The 27,747-nt window shown below is 45.4% G+C and overlaps 1 protein-coding gene across 1 annotated transcript; it reads right to left on the reverse strand.

Moving 5' to 3' along the window:
* Positions 1-2,300: 2,300 nt before the first annotated feature.
* On the reverse strand, positions 2,301-27,189 carry NSFL1C (NSFL1 cofactor). Its single transcript, XM_004061668.5, has 9 exons — positions 26,876-27,189; positions 24,517-24,614; positions 18,367-18,441; positions 15,146-15,311; positions 14,391-14,483; positions 13,206-13,315; positions 12,668-12,805; positions 5,805-5,969; positions 2,301-4,047 (listed from the first exon to the last, which is right to left on the reverse strand). The coding sequence occupies exons 1-9, from the start codon at positions 26,978-26,980 to the stop codon at positions 3,885-3,887; spliced, it is 1,113 nt and encodes a 370-aa protein (XP_004061716.1). The 5' UTR covers positions 26,981-27,189; the 3' UTR covers positions 2,301-3,884.
* Positions 27,190-27,747: the final 558 nt, after the last annotated feature.

A 27,747-nucleotide genomic window follows, 5' to 3' on the forward strand; every position in this document is an offset into this window, starting at 1 on the left:
GCTCTAAGCCTCAGTAACTTCTTCCATAGTGGGCTAACCACGGTACCCTTGGGTTGTTAAGGCACAAACGGCCTGGCACAAAGTGAGTGCTCAAATGATGGCAGCCGCTATTACGATTAGTAGTAGCAAGTCCTAGTCCTGGCATTGAGGTTCTCAGGTGCTCAATACGGAGGGTAACTGGCCGTTAATAAACCTCTTTGTCCAGCTGAGACAGGGCAAGAAGGGACTGGGGACATTCCTGTCACACCTGCTTCCTACCCCAGACACATCTTCTTAGCACCTGTTGCAGGAAGATCCTGCGGCTCCAGGTGCCCTTTAGGACGCCCCCTCATGGCTGAGAACCTGCTTTGGGAGGAGGGACTGCAGTTCCCAAGCAGGCACCACATGGGGGTGCTTTAAAAGCCTTCTTGCCTTCCATCCTTTTATATAAGGTCTGGTCTCCATTTCACAGGTTCATCCAAGCACGCACTTGTTGAGGATCTACTATGCGTCAGACACCATGCCACCTGCTCCGGATACAAGAGTGAGGAACAGGCATTTCTGCCCTCATGGAGTTTATAATCTAGTGGGGGGACCAAGGAAAGAAGCACGTTAATAAATAGAGTACATATTAGATGGAGCAGAGAGAAGAAAAATGAAGCAGGTCAAAGGGATGGAGGGTGGTGGGAAGGGGCCAGGGCCTATGGGGCTCTGCAGGTCTTAGAAGTTTCCAGGGGTAATGGAAAGCTCCCAAGGACGTTAAAGGATGGGAGTGGCAGGCTGTGGTTAATGGTGCCAAAGAAGCCCTTTGCCTGGGTGGGGCAAGGGCAGAAGCTGGGGGACTGATGAGATTCTGCAGTCATAGATGAGTGACTATGGAGGCTGGCCCAGATGATCGTACGGGAGGGGTGACCAGGGGCACCCAGAGGATTGCTGATGGACTGGACATGGCATGAGATGAGGCCACTGAAACAGAGAGGCACAGTCACAGTGCAGGAGCTCAGACTGGGACCTGGGTCAGATGCTACAAGTCAAAAAGTGTTTTCTACTCTGCTTCCCTGTCCTGGCCTGGGAAGAGTGTGGCCTGGAAGAGGGGGACTGGGATCCCCAGCCACACACCCTAAACACAGGAGCCCAACCCCATTTAAAGAAGGAAGGCCTTTTATTTGGGCCTGGGAATCAGGAGTTGGCAGTTCTCTCTGAAATGCTGGGAGTTAGCAGACAGGGAGCAGCAGGGAACCCTTATTTCTGTACCAGCTGCTTCCCCTGAATGAGCTCTAAGTCATCTTTAAGCTCCTGGCAGGGAAGGGCATGCTTTGTCCTATGGATGGGTGTGAAAAGGGCCGCTGCCCCTCTGGAAGACACTTTGGAATGCCATTAAAGCCATGCCTAGCTCTTGACCACATGCCTGCTTCTTCCCTGGCCTTCTGCTGAGGAAGCAGCCAGATCTGTGCAAGACTCTACCTACAGGGTTGCTGGGCATGATTGTTAACAAGATCAAACAACCCACATCCCACAGCAGAGACTAGTCAAAACTGCACTTTTAGAAAGGGCATCATGACAATTACTTTGCCTATTTTTCATTTTAATGAGTTTTGGGCATCTATCAAGGCATGTCCAATGAACTGACATGCATCCTTGGCCTGGCCCATTTAATGCCAGGAGTTTCTCTTACCAACCAGTTTTTGGGGAGATCCAAAATGCCCCAGTTGAGAACTGAATTCAGAAGCCCCGGAACCAGTGGCTGAGTATCCTTTTTCTTTTAAACCTGTGAAAGCCTATCTGGGTGGATGGGCCTTTCCATCTGGACTGCCCAAAACAGAAAACTAGGGCTGGGAACATCCTTCCCCAGCCTGGAACCAGACCAGTGTGATCCCTGGTCCAAGGTCAGAGGGACTGTCTCTCAACTGTGGTGGCTGCATCAACAATATAGATAAGAGTTAGATCACCTGCCTCGCTTACTTCCCAGAGGTGCTGGGGGCCCTTTGCAAACTACCGTAGATGATACAGGTTTTAAGTGGGTGTTTTTACAATCTCTTCTGCAATATACTAATTAATTAAGCAGACACTGTGAGAAGGAGGTAGGGGGAGGTCAAGTTATGTATACGGGCCTGGCAGTTAGGGATGGAGTGTATACTGCACTCCATGGTGGCTGAACGTGGGCTCTGGATGGGAAGAGGCAGTACCTTACCACTGACTAGCAGTGTGACTGGGGCTCAAGGTTTTGCACTGTAAAGTGGAACCTTTGTGAAGCACTTAAGTACTTCTGCTGGCTGCTGTAGTTTCCATCAAAGCAACCCATTAGAAAGTACAAAACTCCATTGTCCTCATTCTGGTTTTTAATGGTCAAGGTGACAACAGTGTACAGTTTTTCCAGACCCATATGTAGGTTCCATAATCTCCACCTGCTGGAGAAAACACCGTGACAGATGCCATTGCCCCAGCAGGCCACTGCCGGTGTGGGAACTTTGGGATCAAAAGCACCAAGCCAAGTCCCTTGCTCAGGATGGGTCTTGGTTGAAACCACAAGCCCTTCTGCAGTTCTAGGTGGATGTAGTGTTGGTTCTTGGCTCATTGCAGGGGTGAAGCAGGAAAGAGAAAGAGACTGGTGAGGCCTGCTTGGAAAGAGGATCGAGGCACATTACGATTCCAAACCAGGAGATCCTGAGTCAGCACTGATTCTGTCTCTGGTTTGTTTAATACGGGAAAGGGTTCCATCCAAGAGCCCGATAGGCCTCCTCTCCCAAACCTGCATAGCAATCAAACTTATAGGGGTGGTGGAGGGTCTTTACCAGGCTAGGACTACTGCCTATGTTTCTGCAAGTCACAAGTCAGCAGGTCAAAGAACAAGTGTGAAGCAGAACCTGCTAAGCAAAGCCAAGTAGTGACACTCACTTCCAAAACATACCCAGCAGAAGCCTCCTGCAAGTACCAACAGTGACAGGTGCTTGTAGCACAGGAAACTCACCCCTTCCTTCAACAGTTGATTTGATTTGCCACACATCACTAGTGAACAGCTCAGTGGCATTTTGACTGTTTATCTTTTAGGGCAAGATACCCTGATTCTGAACTCACTTAGGCTGGGTTGGCATGAGCTGTATCCTAGTGAAAAGAAATATCCCACCTACCTCCTAGGTCCACTCAAGACTTCTGCACGTGGAGTCAATCAAGCCATAATGGAGCCCATGAGAATCCCCAGGAGGTGAGCAGTCTGGATGGTAACGGAGGAAAGGGCCAGGCAGGCAGGTGGAACAGAATCTCAACTGGCCAAGGCCTGGCAAGATTAGATATCCCAGGGGTTGAGTAAAAGGAGCACAGGGAAATATTTATTTTCACCTTCTGAAGACACTGTGTGCATGTAGCTCTGACTTCCCACTTTAGGGAACTCTGGCTGCCGCCCAGTTTTATCTGGGCAAGTGATATATTCTCGTGGGAACAAGTGGTGGCGAAGCCTCTTTCTACACATTTCCCCTCCTTCCTCCAGTCATCTGTGGGGCTGGCGGGTGGGACACACTAGTGAATAAGCATTGTGTGCCACAAGTTTTTATGCAGAGAAGATGGAAGGAAGTTTCCTCCCACAGGCCCCAAGACAAATATAATTTTAAAGCAATTAAAGCCTGCTTCAGTGGGAGAGTTTCCGTACAACATGCTGGTGATATTCCTTCAATTTTTTTGGTTGTTTTTATTTTTTTTTTCATTAAAGTCCATTGATCGTCACAAAAACCCAGGAAATGCAACTAAGGAGAAAACAAACGTCCAACCAAGATCTAAGAACCCAGAGCTATGGAGGAGACGTTGCACTGGACTGCTGGGTGTGCACAAGGGGGCAGGAGGGGCGATCCCCATGGGGCATGGCCACTGGCCATGGGAAACACAGGAGGGAGGCCAGGCAGCTGGCTGGGCGGTTATGTTAACCGCTGCACGATGACAGCATTGAGCAGGTTGGCTTCCTTCAGGGTCTGGCTCTCATCAGCCAGCTCTTTGTTCGGGAAAGTAGTCATGAGGATAAAGCTGGTGGCAGCCATGGCTGGCCGGGCATCCACGATGAAGAGTCGGATGTCGCTGATCCTGCAGGAGTTGGGGAAGCGGTGAGCAGTGCCATCCTCTGCTGTCCACACCCCTGCCCTGTGGAAAGCTAAACACCTCACGAATCCCCTTTCCTGACTTTCTCCACAGAACAGCGAAAGCTACGCGCAGGCATGTGGGACCGAGTCCCTTCCTTGCCAAGAATCCTTCACTGTTGTTTCCATTTTCCTTGAGCTAAACACCAACAACCCTACTGTGTTCCCAAGGACTACCTAATTTCATACCACCCTCTTTCCCTCGTTCTCTTCTGCCCACTTTTAGTTCATCAGGCCATACTCTCTTCCCACATGTGGGTCCTTCTTTCCAGAGGCTCCCCTGCCTGATCCCCTTTCTGTAATCCTAATCACAACTCAGGCCTCGGATCAAATGCCACCTCCTCAGGACAGCCTTCCTTAGCTCCTTGTCTCCATCCCTGACCCTCCTTCCACGTTTCTGGGATGATCTAATTAGTGTCTCCTCCTGCAGCTCATGAATTTCACAAGGACAGTGTATGTCTGTTTTGTATGTCACAGGAGGCACTTAAACTATCTGTCAGAAATTAATGGTCAACTTCTCAGGGCCAGGAATCGTTTCTCCAGACACTGCCTGCCTTCTGAACCTGGAGATCGTATGACAATGAAACCACCTGGAAACAATGCCTCCTTCCCTAGAGCACTTAAACATAAGTTTCCTTTTAGCCCCAAACCCCTAAAATCTATGCAACTTACAATTTGGCACATCTAAGGGCGTGGACCTGCAGGATTCTGCCTGTGACTTTTAGCAAACCAAGCTTTTTCACCTAGCAAAGCCCTCTGCATGGGCTGTCCACCCTGGGAATGGGCAGCAGTGTGCTGAGCCTAATGAGTGAAATGAAACTGAGGCAGATAACTCACATCACTGGGATGGGTCACTCCCTTACCCACCAGGCACTTGAGTGGAATGAACGTTCCTCATGAAGGAGGTATGAATAGGCTCTAGATGCACCTGGCTCACAGCTGGCGCTTGTCTCCCGCTTTTACCCACAGGTGAGCCCAGTCAATACTCAATGATTGACAAACAATTCACTGATCCCACATGTGGGTGCTGGCTTAGTTGGCTCATGACCAATCAAATTTAGACACTTCTGTTCTACAGAAAGGAGGTACCAAATATATTTACTGGCAACAGTCCTCTAGCACCTCTCCTACTAGTCTCTTCACTTTGCTGTGGCTCAGTTTCCCCATCTTTAAAATGAAGAAGGCACTGATCCAGCCCAGATGGTCTGAGATGTAGAGCAGGCATTCCCAGAATTCTTGACAGCCAGATCTAGAAGAGATCTTCCTGGCCCAGTAATTTTCACAGGCCCCTTGTGGGGAGGGAGGTGGAGGAAGCCAGGTGAGTGGGACACTGACACTGCACCCCCTTCTCCTCCATCAACCACAGCAGTTCTAATTTGATGTCTTCATAGGACTTTAGCACGGGACTTACTCTGAAGTCTGGTAGCTTAAAAAAAGCCCTGAGAAATCTAATACTCTAATTTTACAGATGAAGAATGAGACACACAGGGGGAAGTGAACAGTTACTGGCCACACTAACGGAAGAGTGGGGACCAGAACTTAAGGCTTCAGACTTGTAGTCCTTACCACCCTCGTGTCTGCTTTGGGGAAAGCATGGAGTGCCTGCTGGTATTTAGGAGGAAGAACGGCTCTCTGCTTCCCACACATTTGCGTGAGGCCCAGAGGACACTCCTAGAATAAGCTAGGCCACACAATGCAAGGTACCTGTGGCTGTGGTTAAATTTCTGCACCAGCCTCCCGCCGTCTGCAAGCCGAATTTGGATGTTTGTGGTAGGCTCTGATTCGTCGATTAAGATGGAAGAGCTGGCTTTGGCTTCATTTTCTGCCTGTTGGGCTGGAGAGCTGGTACTCAGCACCTGGGGGGCAGTGCTGAGGAGAGAGGATGGCATCAGAACACAAGCAGAAACAAGGCCCCTAGCAAGAAGGGAATCCCTTCTTGGACTGTTACTGAGCATTTGCTATGCGCCTGGCATTGTTTGGTGCTGCTGATCTATTGACCCAGACAGGGAAAATCGTGCCCTTATGGAACTTACAGGTCCAGCAGAATTCACCTCAAACCCTGAGTCATATATTTCATACGTTATTGCTAGCTCCCTCGCTCCTGAGTAATGTGGGCAAGTTACTCGGCCTTTTTCCTCCTTGGTGTCTTCAACTGAACAAGGGCTTGAAGGGAGGAAAGCAGGACAGCCTAGGGTGGGAGAGACAGGGTCATAAGGCTGGAAGACACAATAGAACAGGGTCAGTTTTAGCCTCAATGGAGTGGTGGAGGGGAGTGTTCCAAGTCTGCAGCTGAGGCAGCCTTGGCACAGCCTGGCAGGTGAGTGGCAGGATGCAGGCAAAGCAATCCAGATTCTTCTTCTGTGATGGAATTTTCAGGCCTGCATTACCTAGTGCACCTCACTCACATGTGTATCTGTACTCATACATCCACTATTGAGGGCAGGGGAGAGAGTTCTAAAGGGCACTGAAAAGCCAATCAAGTGCTGGGTTCTGCTGGGATTCATCATACAATGAACAGGACATGGTGTCAGCCACAGTGTTAGATTTCATACCTCAGAATCACATGGACCAGGGTTTGAATTACTCAAACACCCTTAGTTTCAACAAAGGTAGTAATTAGATTTTTAAAGGGTTAAGGCTATAGGCCTTGCTCAGTTTTTGTTAGGATTAAAGGGGAAAATTGCATAATGCACTCAGGATGGCTGACAAACACAAAATGCACATAGGACTCCCAATTCTCCACAACTGTATGGAGCCGCCTTCTCTCCTCCAAACTACCTGTCCACTTCACTCCCAGTCTTTCTCTTAGCAGATGACCTGACCTAGACCTTTGCAAAGAAGAAAGGCCACTAGATGAGCGTTTGCTTCCCCTCAAAGCCTCTAATTAGATCAGTTCTTGTAACTTACTCTTCCCCCTTCACAGCCCCAAAAATGGTACTGAGAGCAAATCCAACTGAAAGTGCTTTCCAAAGTGTGTTCCATAGGAAGGAAGGTATAGGAAAGGCCACATATTACACCAGCAGCTTCAGAGGCCATTGGCACATTAAAGGTTTTGAGAGATTGCACAGTTAAATATTGCCCTGAAGCATATAATTAAAGAATGACTGAAAAGTGAACTTACTGTTTTCTGTGAATGTGAAAAACATGGACTTACAGAATTACAAAGTAGAGCTCAGAGGAGAATGTCACCCACATTACTAGCACTAGAGAAGCTGCTTCTATGCATCAGCCTCAAAGCATGTGGGACTCAAAAAGTGTGGGCTGGGACACACAGTTTAAATGACACTATGATAGGCCACAAGAGTTGCTTGGAAATAGTGAATAGGTAAATCTCATACACCTGTAAATGCCTAAGCTCTGCACCAAGCTTGTCCAACCACCCATGGCTCATGGGCCGTAGGCGGCCCAGGACAGTTTTGAATGCAGCCCAACACAAATTTGTAAACTTTCTTAAAATGTTATGAGTTTTTTTTTTTTTGCTTTTTGTTGTTGTTGTTAGCTCATCAGCTATCATTAGTATCAGTGTATTTTATGTGTGGCCCAAAGCAATTCTTCCAAAGTGGCCCAGGGAAGCCAAAAGACTGGACATTCCTGATCTACACTATCTCGTTTTGTTCATTAGTTTCACAGACATTAGGTCAACTCTCCAATTAGACTTTAGGCAGCCTGTCCCTCAACTATTTATAATAATTCAAAGTATATGTACTCATTGAAACCACCGCCTGCCAGAAAGAGAACTATAACATTTTCAGGCAGGCCTAAAATGAGAAAGAAGCTGTTAAGCCAAAATAGCTGATATCTATTCAGGCAAGGGGGTGGGGAGTAGAAAAAACAGGAGTGACATTTACACCGACTTTGTGCAGGTATTGTCTAAAGGGGCTTTCACAGCCACGACCTCACTGAATCACCACAACCATCCTTTGAGATGGGTGTATCTCCATTTTATAGATGAGAAAACACACACACATGCTATGGATCATTTTTAAAAACTAATGCAATAAACAAGCCTTCTTTCAGTATATATTCTGTGTATTCCCACCAGCCAGGATTTTGTCAAGCTTTACAATTACGATGGTTTATTTTAGAAAAATAATATTTACATTGAAAACACTTTCTCAAACTTCTCCTTGAGTTTCATTCCTCACTTATGAGCTGATGACCCTCAGCAAGTTACTGAGCATCTTGGCACCTCAATTTCCTTTTCTATAAAATGGAGATACTCTCCTTACCACACCTCCACGCCTTTTAGGGGAAGCAGTCTCTACTGTCCCTATTATCAAGGAGAGTTGGTGTGATGCTAGAGAAATGGCACAAGCTTTGGAGCTGTGCCACCTACCATTTGGCCTCCGCTCTGCCTCTAAACTAAACAAACAGTGTGGCCTTAAGCAAGTCACAACTTCCCAGGGCTTCAGTGTCTTTGTGTGTAAAATGAGGAGCTGTTCTGTTGTGAGGATGAGACGAGATAATGTGCACACAAGGCCTGATATTTAGGAAATCCTCCACACAAGGAAGCAGCTGCTGTTTGGGTTTGCTTCCCAGCATGTCCTGTTGCAGACTGCTGGTGGGTCATCACTGGAAGAGATGAGGAAAGCCTGATGCCTGGACTTGGCTGTGTAGCCTCTGACTGGCTGTTTCTCTTACACACTCCCTAAAAATTAGGTGAGGCAGGGTGGCCTGATAAACATGGTGACTATTTATGAGGGACCCATTCCTCCATTCCTAAGCCAGGCCCTGTGCTGAGTACTTCACATGTATTAACTTACTTAACCCACAGGCTTAACCCCCAGCCTATGAGGTAGGGATTCATTACAGATGAAGAAACTGAGGCACAGCAGGGTTAAGCAACTTGCCCAAAATCCCAGTGTTGGTTCACGGTAGAGGCAGTATACAATCCAAGCTATTTGGCTCTCCATCCTGTGCTCTTCACACTGTCCCACTCTCCTGTTGGGCCTTACACTCAGACAGATATAGGCCTGGATTTCAAGACCCAGTTTCCTCATCAATAAAACAGAGTTAAAACTTCCCAGATAGTTGAGAAAATAGCTAAAAACATGCACTGTACCCAACACATACTAAAAGTACAAACAAATGTCTATGTGGCTATGCAAGACTATCCAGGATGCTATGCAGGTTGGCAGGTAAAGGCAGAGACTGGAGGGACCCAGCTCTGCACTGGCCAGCAATATGGATTTCACCAAGTCTCAGGGTCCTTCTTTGTAGAATGGGGATTAGAACAGGATTAAAGAAGATAAAATATATGAAATACTTAGCATAGCGCTTAGCTAACAACATAAAACACTCGCCTAACTAATTACTATCATTCTTCAAGGTCATGCCCCACTTATATTTGCCTCAATTCTGGACCAAAATCGACTAGAAATGCTATCAGCTGCCATGGGCTGTAAGTGGAAGGTCACCTGACAGGCATTCCCAGTCTGTACTGCTCTCAAGGAGGATGGGGAGTGGAAGAGGAGGGGAAACCTGAAGACCAGGCCTCCTGATTTTTCAAATAATAAGAGCACATCATTCAAAGAATATTAGTTCCATAGTGCTCTAATCATCCCGCAGGGCAGCCACATGCATCTGTTCAAAGGAGCTGGCCTGTCACCTCTTCCTGAGAACTGCCAACAGCTGGGCTACTGCTCCCAGTGAGCGGCTGGCCATCTGCAGCTGTGAGGGTGCTTGATTCACAGGCAGGAAAGGTTAGAGCAGACGTCTATAGATAGTGTTTTTTGGTGTCTCCCCGCAAACATCGTAAGTTATGGGGAAAATGAGTCTCAATTCAAGAGCCCGAATCACCCAACTCCTCCTATCTTTACAGGGGGAATAAACTGGCACTAGGTACTTTCTTGCCACAGTTACAAATCCTGAGACCAGCCATCTTCTCCACAAAAATAACCACTACAGAAGGCACGGGAGCAGCTAAAGCTCACTTCCAGCAGCAGTGACCCCTCCTCCCAAGTGCACTCTTGCTGTTTGCAATTTGAACCTTCAGATCAGCTCCCAACTCAAACAAACTAACGTAAAACCTAAAACAACAACAAAATTCTCCGGTTTCTCTTCAGATTGTATACATCTTTTGCCTTTTACTAAAACAACAAAAAAAATTTAATACAACTGAATTTTCTCAAAATATTTTAACTGAGACAACTTATTCATTCACTTGAAGTATTTTCCCAGATAATTAAGATTTCGAAAAAGCCCAGTACTGACTGATTTTTGAAGCAAATCTGAGAAAATTTTCAGGAAAAAATTTCAAGAAAAGTTCAAGACTTTTGGCTTCTGATCATTTTGGTTCACAAGACAATGAAAAATGTAGTAAAATTTATGAGAAAAACTAAAGCAGCTGTCCTGATTTAGACTGAAAAGCTAAAGTCCCATCTCACTTAACTTTATAAAACTGTGGCTGTTTTTTTTTTAAGCTAAGTTTTCATAAAAAGCCAGAACTGAAATAAAATGCAAGTGGAACTGGCAGTGAACACTTTGTTGATAAACACCATGGTGATATCAAGTTCTATCTTGTGCTCATTCTCCACATTAATATTTATTCCTATCATGCTAAAATAGACTTTAAAGATATTTTAATTTTCTGAGATGCAGAGTTTCACACACATAATATGGTTAGACTTTCCAATAGTAGAAACATTTCCTGTTAGTATTATAAAATCATACCCAAAGTGCATGGTGTTCTGAAGTTCTGAGCCCTCCCTTGTAACTGGTGGTGGGCATAAAAAATATAACCTTTTTGAAGGGCAATTTGACATCTTAAAAATATGAAGCCCTTTTGAAACAACAATCATATGTCTAGCCCAAGATTAAAAAGTATACAAAGATTTAATCACAGAGATATTCACTGCAATGTTGTAATTCTGGTAGCTGCCTAAATGTTTAACAGCAAGGACTGGTTAAATTATGGCACATTTATGGGCTACAAAATTATGTAAGCATTATAATTAAAAGTGTAGAAATCAGCTTACTGATAAAGGATGATAGCTATACTTCACTGATAAAGTAAAAAGCAGGTGATACAACAGCATGTTTACAAATACATGCAAATGAGTAAGAGAAGAAAGATACACTTGCCAGATATTTCTGGGTGTTAGGTTCAGGACAGCTTTTATTCTTTACCTGCACTTTCTATTAAGATGAACATGTATTACTTTAATAATCAAAGAAAAAAAAATTAGGTGCCCTATAAAGCTCATCACAACTGACAGGGACACTCTCTGTGAGAATAGCTGTCCTGGGCTAGTCCACAGCCCTTGATGCAGTAGATGAAATGATGAGAACAGGGATGACTTAACTACTTTGGGCCTGGTAAATCTAATACCCTGAACTCTGACCCTTGCTCCTGATGAGGCATGAATGGTCAACAGGCAGGTAAGGGATTCTAGGAGAGGGCCAGCCAGAAGCTCAGAGGGCATGGTTGTTGGAAGACCAAGCTTTGATCTCTGAAGACAGAGAGGTGAGCAAGGGCAGTAGCTACTTTGAGAACTGCCAGATCTAGGTTAGAAAGGATGTCTCATTGTGCAGGAGTGCAGGAAGGAATGCCAGTCAGAAGGCCTGGGGTCTTGGCTCTAACACACACCAGCCATGTGCCCAAGGAAAGGCCCCTAATATCCAAGAGCCTCAGCTTTCTCTCTACAAAATAAGGATCATATTGGCAAGGAGGGTCACTATGCTCTAAATGCCTATCATGTGCACAGTTCCCTCCGAAGAACACTAATCAGGTGACCCCATGGCCATGGCCAAAGCTAAGTGGATCCTGAGAGAAGGCAGCCTACCTATGGGCTGGCCAAGAGTCTGGTGGGAGAACCGTATGAGGGATACCAGTAACTATGAACCAATCAGATATCATCAGAGGGTTTGAATGGAAGATAGAGAATGTCTGTTAGTAGAGGGTACAGGAGTGAGAAGGCAGTAGCAGAGGACACAATGCAGAAAAAGTCACAAGTGACAGAGTGAGTGTCAGGAAGGGCCAAATAAGTAGAAATAAGAGCTGCTGAGCTGTCATAATGGTGGCACACCAGCCTGCAAAGGGGCAGCAAGGTTCCTGAGTGTCCCTGCATCCTGAGCAACACACTGTGAGGCCTGGCTAGGCGAGAGTCTGTAATTTCTTATTCCCCTTGGAATCCTCATTTCAGCCTTAAGCCATCAAGGAGATGACACCTTCCCTGAACACCCTAGATTACTGAGCCACAGCAGCAATTACATACACTTTCTGCTTACATTGACTGCTCACTATGGAACAGTGTTCTACATGCATCAGCTCACTTATTCCTTGCAACAATAATCCTAGGAGGTATGGACTCTTATTAGTACCAATTTATAGTTGAGGAAACTGAGGCTATACAGTCCAAGGTCACACTGCTAGAAAGTGAAGCAGAGATATAAACTCAGGTCTGTTAACTCCAGTCCATGTTCTCCACACTCTTCCTCCCATACAAATAAAATTTGAAGTATTTTGTAAACAGTAAAGAGCTAATAACCAAAATGAGTGATACACAGGGTCTGCTGGGCTTGGCAGGTGTGATTGGAGTCTGGCTCTCACCTGTGCTGCCCCTTACCTGCCCAGTTTCTGACCCTCGCCAGTGAAGGCTTTGAAGGCTCCTTTGGGCTTCACAAAGTCCTCGTCCCGATGGTCCTCCATATCCAAGTTCACCTGTCCACCGTGAGCTAGCCTCCGAAGCTCTGCTGGCACCTCTCTGTGGAAGAAAAGGCCATGCTGGGGTCCACAGAGAGAAGATGGAAATGACAGTGATGGGAAAAGGGGAGAAGAAACCTCTCAGTCCCGTGGTGAAAAATCGCTGGGCCTCCAAAGGGAGCAGGCTACTCTGGTGGCTACCTGTCTGCCTCCACCTTTTCTCTTGTTTGTTTAGCCATGGCCGACACCTATTTCTTATTTGGCCACTTAGGTCTGCCTCAGGCCCAAAGGGGAAAAATGGACATACAAGGTTTTTGGAGCAGATCTATGAATCCGTATCTCAACTATGCTGAATCTGCTTCAAACAATTTACTTCTCAAATAATAAACATTCTGCCTCCTCCTTTCCCAACTGCTATCCACTCACTGATTTGGGACCTACAGGAGGGCTTTTTCACTCACCCTCTGCGGATAGACTCCAGAAACTGGGCATTGGATGGGTCTTGGTAGCTTCTGAGTTCTCCATTATCCAGGCTGAATCCACTCTTCCAGAGTTTCAATACTACATGAACCTGTGATGACAGGGAGTAAACAGTTACCAGGGATCTGGCAAGCATACCAATTTGAACTTGCAAATTAGCAGGTTTTTACTATTTCTCAGTGTTGCTACTATTAAAACACACATAGAGAGACACACATATATACATGTGTGCACAAGCAACTCAACAAGCAAACTAAATAAGCATTAACCTAGAATAGGAAGGTGGCCTAGCACGGACTAAGAGCAGGGGTTTTGTTTTAGGACACCTGAGGTTGCATCTTGACTGTGCCACTCACTAGCTATATGGCTCTGGGCAGGTGACTCAATTGACGCTTTGCTTGTGCTTGGTATGCCGTGAGTGTCCGACTAAACTACCATGGCAAATCTTGCTCATGGACTATTCCACAGTCATTAAAAATGTTATCTACAAGTTCTGTTCACAACAACTCCCATACACATTCACAGCAAAGGGTCTAGAAGGCTAAAAACCAATGCATTAGCAGCTGCCTCGGAGGATAAACTTTTTATTTTCTTCTTGCTTGACTTTATTTTGGAATAAAACCCAAAATGATTTAAAACATATTATAGAAATTAATGATCACAAGACTACAAGAAAATGTTTGTGGTATAATACTGAATAAAAAAGACTCAAAGTTGTGTGTATGATTACACTTCTGGGGAGGGAGACCCTATGCACAGGGCTAAAAAGTAGTGGACAATGAGGAAAACTAAAAAAAAAAGAAAAGAAAAATTGGTGTTAAGTCTTCTCTGGTGGTCTGAAGACCAAGTTCTTCAGCTATACACACATCACTAGAGAACCCCAGATACACTGTACCTCTGCCTGAGATCCATTGGCTGCTCAAAAAACTCCTTCATTTGCCCATCCCCTTTCCCCACCTGTTCTCACCAGCTCTCTCACCCAGCACCCATGAAAGCTCCTTTGATTTTCCAGTAAGCATCTTTGTTTGTGAACCACAGCAAGGGCACTGTCTCTGTTAGCTTCCCTTTCAGAGGCTGCTGGTTAATGCACAATATGTAACCAATCCCTTCAGAAAAATGGCAGAACAGTCCACAAGCTTCCCTCATGGGAAGGTGGATGCACTCACATCTTGGCTGGAATGCTGCCTCTTTTCTCCTGCCACATAGGCAGACTCTTCCTCTGGTGCTGCCCCAAGGCGGTAGCCACCTCCTGCAAATGGCTATAAGGGACAAGTTCATACACATTTAAGGGGTTGGTCCATGGTACAAGGGTTACTCAGATACAATGATATATATATCTTAGGTAAGAGGAAGAAAGAGGACAGGGTTCCTGATCAAGCTTGTTAGCTACTAGATGCACTTTCTCTGATATCAGACTCAGTGCCTACATGCCCAGGCAGTATGGTAAATGAATTAGGTGGCCAGAATTGGGGTTAAGAGCTGGAAGGGGCAGTGCCTGGCTAAAGGAAACAGATGCTACTAAACTCTCATTAACCGTGACCATGTAGGAATTTGGGTATAAGACAATATCAAAGACTTTTTGATTTTCTCAAAGGAGACAGAAATCCCGATTTTATATAAAACAGATGACTATTAATTCAAGTAAAACAAAATAAAACACTAAGTAAGTCAAATTTGATAGGCCAAACAAAACATGTATGCAGAACCCAATCTAGACCATAGGCTGTAGGTTTGAAAACTCTGCCCCAAATCTTGGTTTCACGTTAAAGGGTGAGATAAACTACACTCGTGTTCCGCACAGAAGACCAAGTAAGTAAATGAAAAAAAAGAAAAAAATCAGTCACTACCGGGGTGAAGAAGGTGGCATTCCCAGTTCTGGAATCTCAGTCCTGTGGGCACAGACAATGACCCTTATACTCACTCTCGGTTTACTGGTCTCTCCAGGGCTCTTGGTCACTCGCTCCACAGCTACAGCTCCATGCTCTTTGGCACCTTTAAAGAGATCATCCACCAGCTCGTTGGGACTTTTCTTCCTGGGAGGGCCAACAATCTGCTGTCCACTTCTCTCTGAGCCCCCAGCATAAAACCTGTGTACAAAATACACCTCTAACATGAAACACTCATGGAAAACATGAATAGAGCATGTGCCAGGTTGGTGCTGGGCACACTGAGGCAAAGGGTACAATGCTTGTCTTTAAAGAATTTACTGGCTAGCTGGGAACACATGGAAGGAGGCAAGCAGGTAAAATGCAGTGTGAGCAGCAACAGAAGTCAGTGAGGGAACACTGGGTGGGAAGGACAGCCAAGGCTTCCTTTAAGGGTGTCTTCTGGGCTGAATCTTGAGGATAAGGATGAGTTTATCAGGTGAACAAACTGGGGAAAGGCATTCCAAGCATGCAAAACAGCTTATCAGCTCAGGAGAGAGTCTCAGCTGGGAATATCAATCTGGTGGCCAGGCTCCTCTCCAGGAGACAGTGACTACAGTCATAGTCAGAAGTAGCTACCACTAGTGACTTGGGGTTAATGGTGGCACTGGCATGGTTAGTACAAGCAGCTAGGCTCCAGTCTTGGCTGTGCCACTGTATGTCCTGGGTAAGCCAGTGCACTACTCTGTAACTCACTTTCCTTGTCTTTGAAATGGGAGGGAAGGACCACATGCCCTACCTACCTGCTCCTTAAGTCAGAGCCGTGAGGTTCAAATCAGCAGATGTATGCAAAAGAACAAGCACAGAGTAATGCACACAGGTAAGGTGGTGTGACACAGCACCAGGAGCTCCCCCAAGCCTCACCTCACCTTGCCATTCATGTGACACACACTGTGGCCCCTGAGGAAAGGGTACTGGAGGTCAGAGAAGCTCCAATCTCAAATACAAGCCCCAAGACACCCACACTGGGCTTTGCAATAGGCCAGGCATGGCTTGAGATAATAAAGTTAGTACTTTTTTATATGGGCCTGAAAACCAGTTGTCATGCAGCCTGGCCCACTGCCTCCTTATTACTCCTATTCAGAGCTAAGTCAACAGCTTGTCCCCAAGCGAGAAAAATTGAGAGCCTATAAAAATTAGTCTCAGCCCTCTATTTCCTGACATTCACCAGGGAATGAGAGGCAAAGCCACAGGCCCCGACAAGGACAACAGTACCAGTATCCTTTCAGGTCTGAAATGCTGAGGGGTCAAGGAAGTAAGCGGAATGTGAAATGAAGGTCACTGCCTGGAGGACGTGACTGGGTGGGAGGAGAATGAGAAAGTCATTTAGGAGCTGGGCATTCACGTACTTGATGACACTGCCTTTCACTCAGGAGTGTGAAACCCTAAAATTAACATATATTTTTATATCCAGGAGTATCTAAAAGGAAGGTTTTGAGTCAGTGTGAAGGTCACAATAGGAATGAAAATAGAGAATAGAACACATGTAATTTCTCAGCCCACTTCCCCAAAGACTGACCATGATGAGATAACTGCATTCCCGAAATAGTTATTATACAATTTTCCTTAGGAATGTCTGACAGACTGAGGCAGATCCTGTGGAGAACCAAAACCCATGAAATGAGGCTGGCGTTCATTCTTCTTCATTCCAGGTAGATGAAGTTCTGCTAAATGGACTATAAAGTCTTTATTAAGGGATCTCAAAGCCCTGGCTTCAGAACTGGGAGCCTGTGATCAATAGCCTTAAAAATATGCATGCCCTTGACCTGGTATTTCCATTTTTAAAAACTATCCTTAAAAAAATCTGAAATGTGGTTAATCCACAAAAATGTTCATAGCACTGATATTTACAGTAGTAAAACATTGAAAATAATCTAAATGTCAGGCATCCCATATAACGGATTATTATTATAGCATATGAAAAGGCATATGAAGGATTTTAAGGACATGGGGAAACGTCTGAGACGTAGCATTGATCCAACAAAACCATATTTATATACAGAACAAAGACTGGATGGAAATATGCCAGAATATCAACTGTAGTTACCAAAGGGTAGATGAGTTTAAGACTTTTTCATTATACTAGTCTGTATTTTCCATAATGGATATTTTTATTACAATGTTCTAAAGGTTAAAAACAAATAGTTGATGGGTACATGTCTATTGGGGGAAATATACACTTATAAGCCTATTATTCTGTTTTTTACATGATGTTTTTTAAATTAAAAAGAAAAAGCTGGAAAGAAATATACCAAAAAATGGATACCTGGTTACGTATGGACTGTAATATAATGAATAGCTTTTTCCTTCTTTTCCTTATTTTTTAAAATTGTAAATTGGCAATTTATAATTGTATATACTTATGGTGTACAAAGTGATGTTATGCTTTAACAATATGAAGTGGATTAAATCAAGCTAGTTAGCATATTCATCACCTCAAATACTCAAAATTTTTGTGGTGAGAACACTTGAAATTAACACTTGGCAATTTTGAAATGTACAATGCTGTTTTATTAACTATATTCATCATGCTGTGCAAGAGATCTAACAAAGAAAAAGCCCCAAACCATATTCCTCCTGTCTTAAGATTTTATACCCTTTGACCATCATCTCCCCATTATCCCCTCACTTCTGCCTCTGTAACCACACTCTGTCGATTGTTCTAGATTGGAATTGTTCTAGATTCCACACGAGAGCATGCTGTATTTGTGTTTCTGTGCCTGGCTTATTTTAGTTAGCATAACGTTCTCTATCCATGTTGTTGAAAATGACAATTTCCTTCTTTTTAAAGACTGAGTAGTATTCCTACTGTGTATATACACCACATTTGCTTTATGCATTCATCTGCTGGTAAGACACTTATGCTGATCCATAACTTCGCTACTGTGAAGAGCACTGCAATGAGCATGGGAACGTAGACACCTCTTTACAAATTGATTTCAAATCTTTTTAGTCAATACCAAAAAGTGGGACTGCTAGATCTTTTGTTTCCCTCCCCTAATATTCCTCAATAAATACATTAAGTAATGGAACAGGGGTCACTTCTAAGCCACAAGGAGTAGAAGAGACTTCCTAAGATATAACCCACACAGACCAGCCCACAGTAGTAATGGCTAACAATAACCAAACATGTTTACCAGGTCCTGTTCTAGGTGATTTACACATTACCCTGGACTTCCCTGTGAACTGTCCCCCTGACCCCCTCTAGAAGACTCACCTCTGGCCTTCCTCCTCCTCCTCATCTTCATCTTGGTCATGAATGAGGTCTCTGAAGGATGTCACTCTATTATCACTGGAGACACAGAAAGGAGCAAAATGATCTCAGGGAGCATTAAGAAAGGTAACCCTCATCACCAGCTGCTAAGGAGGTGAAGACACTGAGGTTACATTTTTGGTAGGTGAGAGGAGGACGTTATGTGGAGAAAGGTTAATCCCCTAAGATTACACATAAAATAATGTGGCATTTATTTTTTCAAGATCACACAGATTTGAGTATAAATTAGAAAGTCCTATCGTGAGGTAAAATGGAATCCCAATTTAAGCTGCCCTGGCTTTAATAAAAACTAGAAAGTATTTATTAATATTTAGGAAAAAAAGCAGTGTTGTGTGGGGTGGGCACAACTAAAAATGAGTACAGGCTTAAGTAGTACAGACAGCGGGGAGTAACAGGGAAACTAAGAAAGGCTTCCCAGAAAAATGAAATATTTGGACCAACCGCCAAAGAACTAGTGGACGATCATGGTGATGGGGCTGCTGGGGAAAAGGGGTTGGTGTAGCATCACAGGAAAGCAGCATACACAGTGCACAGAGACCAGAGAGTTGAAGGAAGGACACATAGCCAAGAAGTAGGAATGAATGAATACGAGGGTGACAGCACTGGAGGAAAAGCAAGCCCCAGTCTACTTCTGCTGCAGGTTAGTCAAGAAGTAGTATTTATTTTTAGAAAAATAGCAGTGTTGTATGGGATGGGCACAACTAAAAATGAGCGTGAGAAGGGTTAATTCTCTCTGAAATTATCTTCCACTGCCACTTTCCACCTAGTTTAGATCTGTCCTCAAGGAACAAGCTTAAGTTTTTCAAGGATCATAAGACAAGTTTTATCAAGATTTAAAAAAATTCTGTATTTCTTAGGGGAAAAAAGCAGCTTCCATATAATATGGGACAAAGAGGGTGACATGGTTTGGCTCTGTGTCCCCACCCAAATCTCATGTTGAATTGTAATTCCCAGTGTTGGAGGAGGGACCTGGATCATGCAGGTGGATTTCCCTCATGCTGTTCTCATGATAGTGAGTGAGCTCTCACAAGATATGATCGTTTTAAAATGTGTGGCACTTCCCCCTTCACACATGCTTTCTCCTGCCACCATGTGAAGATGTGCTTGCTTCCCCTTCGCCTTCTACCATGATTGTAAGTTTCCTAAGGCCTTCCAGCTATGCTTCCTGTACAGCTGTGGAAATGTGAGTCAATTAAATCTCTTTTCTTCATAAATTACCTAGTCTCAGGTAGTTTTTTATAGCAGTGTGAGAAAAGACTAACAGAGAGTAATACAGGTTTAGTGAGGCTTTAATGAGCTGTTTACTAGGAAGAAAGCTCCAGTTCAGTCTTGAAGATTTATTTCAAGGAGACAATCAGGGGACAGAAGAGTTTTGAGGTTCCATCAACTAGAAGTGAGAAGACAAAAACCAATCAACGTAGCAAACAAGCTCCCTGCATGAGCTGGCTCCTGAGAACAGTCTGTTGGGCATTCCTTGATGCTTGATATGACATGGTTCAAAAGGATCCAAGTGATGAGATCTGTACTAGTACCCTGAGAGTACTAGTTCCACTCATTCATCTTCCCAAAGGGAATTTTCCATACATGCTCAGCCTAAAGTTTCTTCCAATGACTAGGCTAGGATGAGCATCTATGAAAAAAATATTTTCTATCTCCCTGTTGTTAAACCTTCAAATATATGTGTATACACTTGCTTGGGCAAATCACTTGCTCTGCTATGGCTTTGTGTCTTTCCCCCAAAACTCATACACCCAGACTCTGACGGTATCCGACATTGATTCTGGTATCCATGTACCAGATTCCAATCCCAATTCTGCCTCCTACCCTTGGGATCTTGGACATGCTATTTAAATTCTCAAAGCCTTCATTTTCTCACATGTAAATAAGACAATCACAGCACCAACTTATGGGCTTTCTGTGTGCAGGTGGGGTACTGATGCACGGAAAGTCTTTTGCATGGTGTGGCACATTTAAGTACTACTCTTGAGTAGCAGTTCTCAAAGTGTGGTCATGGACCAGGAGCATCAGCATTACAGTGAACCTGTCAGAAATGCAAATCCCCAGGCCCCCTCTTAATTCTCCTGAATCAGAGCCTCTGGAAGGGGTATCCAGCAATCTAGCCTTAAGGAGCCCCTGAGGTAATTCCGACATATATTCAAGTTCAGAACCACTGTCTGGAGTAACGCTTTCAGTTACCTTATGGCATGGATGTCCTAGGGATATTACCAATTGCACAATACTTTTGTCCTATGGTCTCTACAAATTGGCTAAATATCTCAGAAAGTTCAATTTTTCAATATTAGAACTATCTCCCAGGCTACTCTGGCATACTGAAGTGGCACAAAACTCCTTCATCAGATGACATTTTCTGCTTTTAATCCGGTTACCCTAGCTCTGCCTCTCTGTGATGATGGAAATGCTCTATCTGCACTGTCCAACAGAGAAGCCACTAGCCACATTTGGCTATTAAGCATCTGAAACGTGGTTAGAGAAAACGAGTAACAATGTTTGTTTAATTTTAATTAATTTAAATAGCTAGTAGCTACCTTGTTGGATAGTGTAATTTTAGAGAATCAGACAATCATAGTTCCCGGAAGTTTAAAGTACAACTTTTGCTGGATGAAAGAGGGGAAAAAAGGAAGAAACTGTTACCTCTTGCTTGACCCTGCATACAGGGGTGCGAGGTGCTGGCAGGGAGGTAGCATGTGGCAGCAGAAGCAGCTTTGGACTTAGGCAGACTTGGCCTTGAATCTGTGGTAACAGCAGCTGTAAGTTACTTGACCTTTCTAAGAATTAGCATCCTGACCAGCGAAATGGTGAGCACCTTACCTATTTCAAAGCTGTTGAACAGTATCAGAAGAGAACACAGGTGAGAAACATGGCAGAGCTTTGGTGACTGCTCCTGAAATACTAGCCCTCCCACTTCCAGGAATTTACAATTTACTTGGGGAGAAAAATTAAGTTAAATATCAGGAAAAGAGCTCAGGGCAATGTGGGAGAGATGCCACCCAGTAGTACGTGGATCCAGTCAAAGAACTGAAGGAGTGATAGTTGTGACTGGAGTTCTGTGGAACAGAATTATGGCGTGCAGCCTGGTCACAGGGTTAGCAGTAACACGCTCAGCAGAGTGGGGATGGAGGTAAACACGGAAGGACGCATGAGATTTGTATAGGCAGAAAGCAAGAGAGCGGGCACACCTGCTCAGGTGAGAGGCTCAAACAAAAGCAGGAGAACCAAAAATAAGGAAGAATTAGAGCACCAAAGAAATCAGTTTCGTTGGAACAAAGAATTTAAGAAATGAGGAAAAGGGAATCAGATTAGGAAGGTGGGTCCAAGGGTAAACTCTGGAGGACTTTGAATGTCCACAAGAAGAGGCAGAACATCGTTGGGGCTGAGAGCTGAAATGCTGAATGTAGAAAACAGCCCCACATTTAAATCCTTGTTTTACTAGCTCTGTGATCTTGGAAAGATACCCAACTTCAGTGTCCTCATCTGTAAAATAGGAATAGTACTAACCTCAGTGGTAACAGTACTAACAACAGTACTAACCTCACAGGGTTGCTGTGAGGACTAAAAAGATGTTCATGTAAAAGCTTAACCCAGTGCCTCACTCCTAAATACTCCATAAATGGCAGCTGTTATTATTGAGTTTAAACTGTCTCCTATAGCAATGGTTAACATTTTTGTCTGTCAGCCCTTTGAGAATCTCATAAAAGCCATGGACTCTCTTGCCACAAAAGATACCTGCTAACATGTACACAAACTTTTGCCAGTAATTTCAGGTATTAATAATTTAGAGACCTTCTCACGCTCATTTCATAGATTCCTCCTAGGGTTCTCGGGCTCCATATTAAGAATCCTTATTCTAGAGTTGGGTGTTGCTCTGAGGCAGCAGTGACAACATGAAAGGGTATGTGAGAAGTCAAAAGTGGGGGATGGGAGAGGGCAGCAGCTGGCTAAGTGTCCTGCAACTGCCAGGTCGAAGCAGAGGCAGGCCCCACGCAGAATTCCTCTGAGGTGCTAGCACAAGTTTGGTTTTTCCTGAGAATGTAGTCCTAGCATTTGCTTTCCTCCTCAACAAGGACAAACCATGCGACACACTGCGCCCTCCTCCCTCCCTTTTTCTTGTCTTCAGTTCTTTTCTAAGCCTACTACCAAGTCTGAGCCTTAACCAGAGCAATAAAGCAATGCCTCTTGGACCAAATGTGCGTCCAGTCTTTTTACTCACTTCAGTTCTAACGTTAAACTCTATGTCCTTGATTCTTTTACTTTTATGCCTTTTTTTTTTTTTTTTTTTTTTGAGACAGAGTCTTGCTCTGTCGCCCAGGCTGGAGTGCAGTGGCGCAATCTTGACTCACTGCAAGCTCCGCCCCCCGGGTTCACGCCATTCTCCTGCCTCAGCCTCCTGGGTAGCTGGGATGACAGGCTCCTGCCACCACACCTGGCTAATTTTTTTTGTATTTTTAGTAGAGACGGGGTTTCACCGTGTTAGCCAGGATGGTCTCGATCTCCTGACCTCGTGATCCACCAGTCTCGGCCTCCCAAAGTGCTGGGATTACAGGTGTGAGCCACCGCGCCTGGCCACTTTTATGCCTATTCTTAAATGTACATACTTGTTGGGGAATAGATAGAGTAAACAAAACAGGTCAATTGAGAATGAATGCTAAAAATGATAATACTAAAATTATAATAACAACACATGCTGTGTTCTATTTGCTTTGTAAGTATTAACTCATTCAGTCTCCCATGTGGTAGGCACTATCATTACCATTTGACAGGCAAGGAAAATGAGGAACTGAAACGTTAAGTAACCTGCCCAAGGTCACAAAGATTTTACTTAAGTGGCAAAGCTGGGATTTGAACCAACGCAGTCAGGCTCCTGGGCCCATGCTAATAAACCACTGCCTTAATAGAACTTTGGGATTACTGGAGAAAAGAAAGGAGTAAACATGTAACTGGCATTAGAGACTAAGTTTAAATCTCTCCCCCTCTATAATTCTGACATGCCAACATCCCAACAACACCCTAAGGTGGCTGTCAAAGACTCATACCCCAGAAAATCAGCCATCTCTACTAGCAGCTGCAAGAACAGCACTTACCCTAACAACATGTCCCAAGCAGTAATACCCAGATGTGCCATCACCAACATCTCATAGGTTAGCACGTGCAAACAGTTACAAGATCACTTTCCTCCTACCTCTTTTCTCTGGATGGGAGTTAGGGAAAGAAGAAAGCAATGAGATCTGGGGTTAGTGCTCCTTCTTCGAAGGGAGGAAATATAGTTTAAACCTCAGTTGCCTTTAGAGAGAAACATAATTTACCACTTCATGACAAAGAAACACTGTTGGTTATATTCTGGGGTTGAATTCAAACCCAAATAAAATTTCCTGGCTAAAACATACACTAGAGAGTAGGAGCAATAAGGCGAAAGCAGAGAGGGGAGACACCTCTGCTTACACACTCTCTGTAAAGGTTCAGACACCTTTACAGGAAGCACCCCTGCCTGTCTCCTGGAAGACCAGCATTGTCTCACTCTGCAGAGCACAGGAGTAGTCTGCTGTGGGTGCTGTGGGAGGCAGCGACAGGGGATGCAAATGGGATTGCAAAGGTTAACACTGTTTTACCTAGTAAGACAAGGTCTCCCTAATCAACTTGGCAAAGGGTGGGTTACACAGGTTTATTTTGTACAAGACTTCTTAATAAGGTAACGGGCATCCTAAAATATCAAAACAGCTTTCCTAAGTCATTTCGCCTAAACCTTCAGATCTATAGCACCCTTGAAAGGAAGTTTTTTGGCTTTTACTTAAAAACTTTAGAGTTGCAGTGGTCATTCCTCATACTACATAAGTAAAAGTCTTAAAAGTAGGTTTGTGGTTTCCCCCAGGATTGAACCATAAACCACACCCAGTTAAAAGTCATGCATCTCTGTATAGGAAATGACTGAGGCCTGCTGGGAAGTACTACCCATTGACTCAGTCTAATCTTCTCATTCAGACCTGGTCCACACACCCAGGCCTGAACCCTCTGGTCAGAAAATAGCTCCTCTTCACTGCTGGAAACACTCATGTAGCAATAATTGAAGCTGGCCCTTACCTGGGGGCTGTGCCTCTGGACACTGAACTGGGGGTTGCCTGCGAAATGGTCACAATGTCTTCATCCCCTCCGTCCTCATAAAAGCTCGCTAGCGCGATCTGAAACAGAGAGGTAGTACCTTGGGACCCTTAAACAGGCCTTCACCTAACGCATATCTCCTTTGAGCACAAAGGAATACAGACATGGCCAACACTTACAAGGCAGCTTGCATCCATAGGCCAAAGAAAATTAGACCAGAAGGTTAACAGCTCAGCTGTTAGTCTTCGTGTCAACTGAAACAAATTCCACCCACTAAGGTGAAAAGAAGGCAGTAAGAATGGCTGGAGTGGAAGACACTCTTTATTCTCATTTTATGAAGAAACGTGATCTAGTAAAAGTAGCACACATTTAGTGAGCATTTACATGCCAGGTTGTTCTGAGCATTCTACATATGTTAATTTGTTTAATCCTCAAGAACTCTATGCTATTAGTACTCTTATCATCTCATTTTATAGTTGATACAGAAGCACTGAGGATTAAAAAAAATTTGTTCAAGTTTACACAACTGGTAAAGAGTGGAGCCAGGTTCCGTCCCTGCTAGTGTGCTCAGGCCCTTACTCTTAAGCGCTTCCAGTACAGCCCGGAGTCAGGAACTGTGGAGTCAGTCCAGGTTGCTACTTTTCCTTTCTTTCAAGTTGTTTCCTAATCTGTGAAATGGGGGTACCTGTCTCACCAACCTGCACACTGGATGAGATAATCCATTAAGATTTATGCATACTCGCATCTTAGGTCTACACATACAGAAGGAATATGGGAATCCTTTGGTCATTTGTGACATCTCTGTCACCAACTCAACGGACAGGCATTTACTAATCACTTGCTTTGCACAAACACAAGAAAGCATTGAGGTCACAGAGATGAAATAGACATGGCCTCTGTCCTCAGGGTCACCAACTTCACAGGAGACAGTGAGCTGTCATGGGATAAAAGTAATCTGCTGGGAGGCAGTGTGCTGTCTCAGGACATGTAGTGAACTGGCATTCTCAGGGAGCCTACATTCAAGTCCTGTTCCTGCCAGGCAGGTCACATGCATGAGCCTCAGTTTCCCCACTACAATGTGAGGGGAACGAGACAGAAGATCTGTTGGTCACAACACTGTGTGCTTTTAGGTCTTTCAGGTAGAAACTTTTTATTTCTGCCCAGCATAGGGGCTTCCCATTGTGTCTAGATGTGATCTAGGTGTGATGCTTTACCGAATTCTTATGTTTGGGGAGTAATCTACGTTTGGCAGCAGACTCAGTTCAAATTCCAACCCCGCTACTTACTGGCTATGTGACCCTGAGCAAATTCTTTGCCCTCTGTGCTTCCAATTCCTCATCCATAAAATGGGTCTAGTCTTTACCTCATAGTGTTGCTAGGATTAAACGAATCATATCATGTGAAGTGCTTGGCACATGGTGGTTTAAAGCTTGGGCTCTGCCTGCAATCAGACAGAACTGAGTGCCACTTCTACCTCTTCTGCCTGGCAGCTAGTGAGGCCTTGAGCAAGTTACTTAACCTCTTTAATCTCAGCTGCAAAATGCGAAGGTTAAATGACAAAAGACATGTAAAGCAGTCAGAACAGCGCTTGGCTCATGGTAGGTACTCAATAAATATTAGTCATCACCGTCATCATCTACCTAAGACGAGGCTGGCCAAGAATATTTATGCAATTCTTTCTACAGTTAATTACCGAGTGCTTATTATGTGCCAGGCATTGTTCTAGGCACTGGGAATTCATCAGTGTACAAAAATCCCTGCCTCGTGAAGCTTAAGTCTTCTTAGCAAGTATTTAGTGAATACTCAGTACGTGCCAATGAACTACACAGCAATTTCCACGAGACTCCCATTTTACAGATAAGTTACGCAAGGTGAAGAAGCTCCAACCTTGCGCCACCACCCCAGAGGTATTCTCCCAGCAATTAGGAAGGCTGGACTTCGGAAGTGGAAATGAGCGGCCACCTAGTCCCGAGTGGGGCTTCACCCAAGAGCTGCTCACTCGGACCAGCCTGGCCTCCAGCAGATACTCTGCGCGGCAGCCACGCCCCCAGGCGCTCCCTCTCCTCGCCGGCTGCTGCAGTGCCCGAAGTCTCGCTGACGCCGCAAGCGGGCGAGGCAGAGTGAAACCGGCACGGCAGAACTGGCTGGGGCTGGCCCGCGTTCCCCCACTCCCAAGCCGAGCAGGCGACGCGTGACCAGCGGTCCCGGGACCATGAGGCCTGGCTCGGGCCGCGGTAGAGCGGGGATGACTGTGCGCTTCGGCCGCCGCGGGCTTAAGGCACCAGGCGCCCGCTCCCAGCAGTCCCCGGCCCACCCGACACAGCCCGCCTCGCGGCGCTACCTGCAAGTCCCAGCCGGCCGACTCGAGAAAGAAGCGGGCCCGGTCCTCCTCGGCGCCCGTCACCGCCACGAACTCCCTCAGCGCCTCCTGTCGCTCCGCCGCCATCTTCGCCCCGTGCGCCTTCCAAAGCGCTCCGGCGGCCGCCGCACAGTCCCAGCCCCGCTGCCGCGTTCCGCTTGCCGGTCGACGAGGCCCAGCCGATGAGGGCCCAGCAGCTGGGAGCCCGCCCGCAGCCCCGCCCCACGCGGTGCCGCACGCAAAGCCCTCCGTGCGGGAAGCCCCGCCGCTCCGCGCCCTCTGGCGACTGCGGCGCGAACCGCAGCCTAACGGCGGGGGTGGGAGCCCGAAGGATGAGAGGCGGGGCGGGTCTTACATACACCTGTGGGCTGAAGGCTCTGCAGGAGTCAGATTCCCAGTTATTCATTGACGCAGCCCTCATTTCATTAATTGTGCATTCGTTCATTCACTTACTTGTCAAGCATTTACTGACAGCTATCAATGGCCCGATGTTTTTCTAGGGCTGTGGATATGGCAGGGAGCAAAACAAAGTCCCTGCTCCCATGCTTCTTACATTCTAGGGGTAAAAATTCAGACCTTGAACAGGCTAGGCCTCCGCTCACAACACGTCCATGCCTCGTTATCTCGCCCCGCATAAAAGACAGTCTCATGGCCTGCCTGCAGGACCCATGAGAGATGGGCCAGTTCCTCCATCTCATCTAGGGATCCGCTAGCTTCCTCTGCTCCAGGCGCCTTGCCCTCCTTGCTGTTCCTGGAACTTGCCAGTTATGATGCATTTGCCTCAGGGCCGTTGCATTAGCTGCTGCTTTGCCTGGAGCACCTTTCCCTTACCGATGGGCAAGGCACTCTCTCCG

The sequence above is a fragment of the Gorilla gorilla genome, chromosome 21, assembly GCF_029281585.2.
Source record: "Gorilla gorilla gorilla isolate KB3781 chromosome 21, NHGRI_mGorGor1-v2.1_pri, whole genome shotgun sequence".
NCBI classification, from domain to species: domain Eukaryota; kingdom Metazoa; phylum Chordata; class Mammalia; order Primates; family Hominidae; genus Gorilla; species Gorilla gorilla.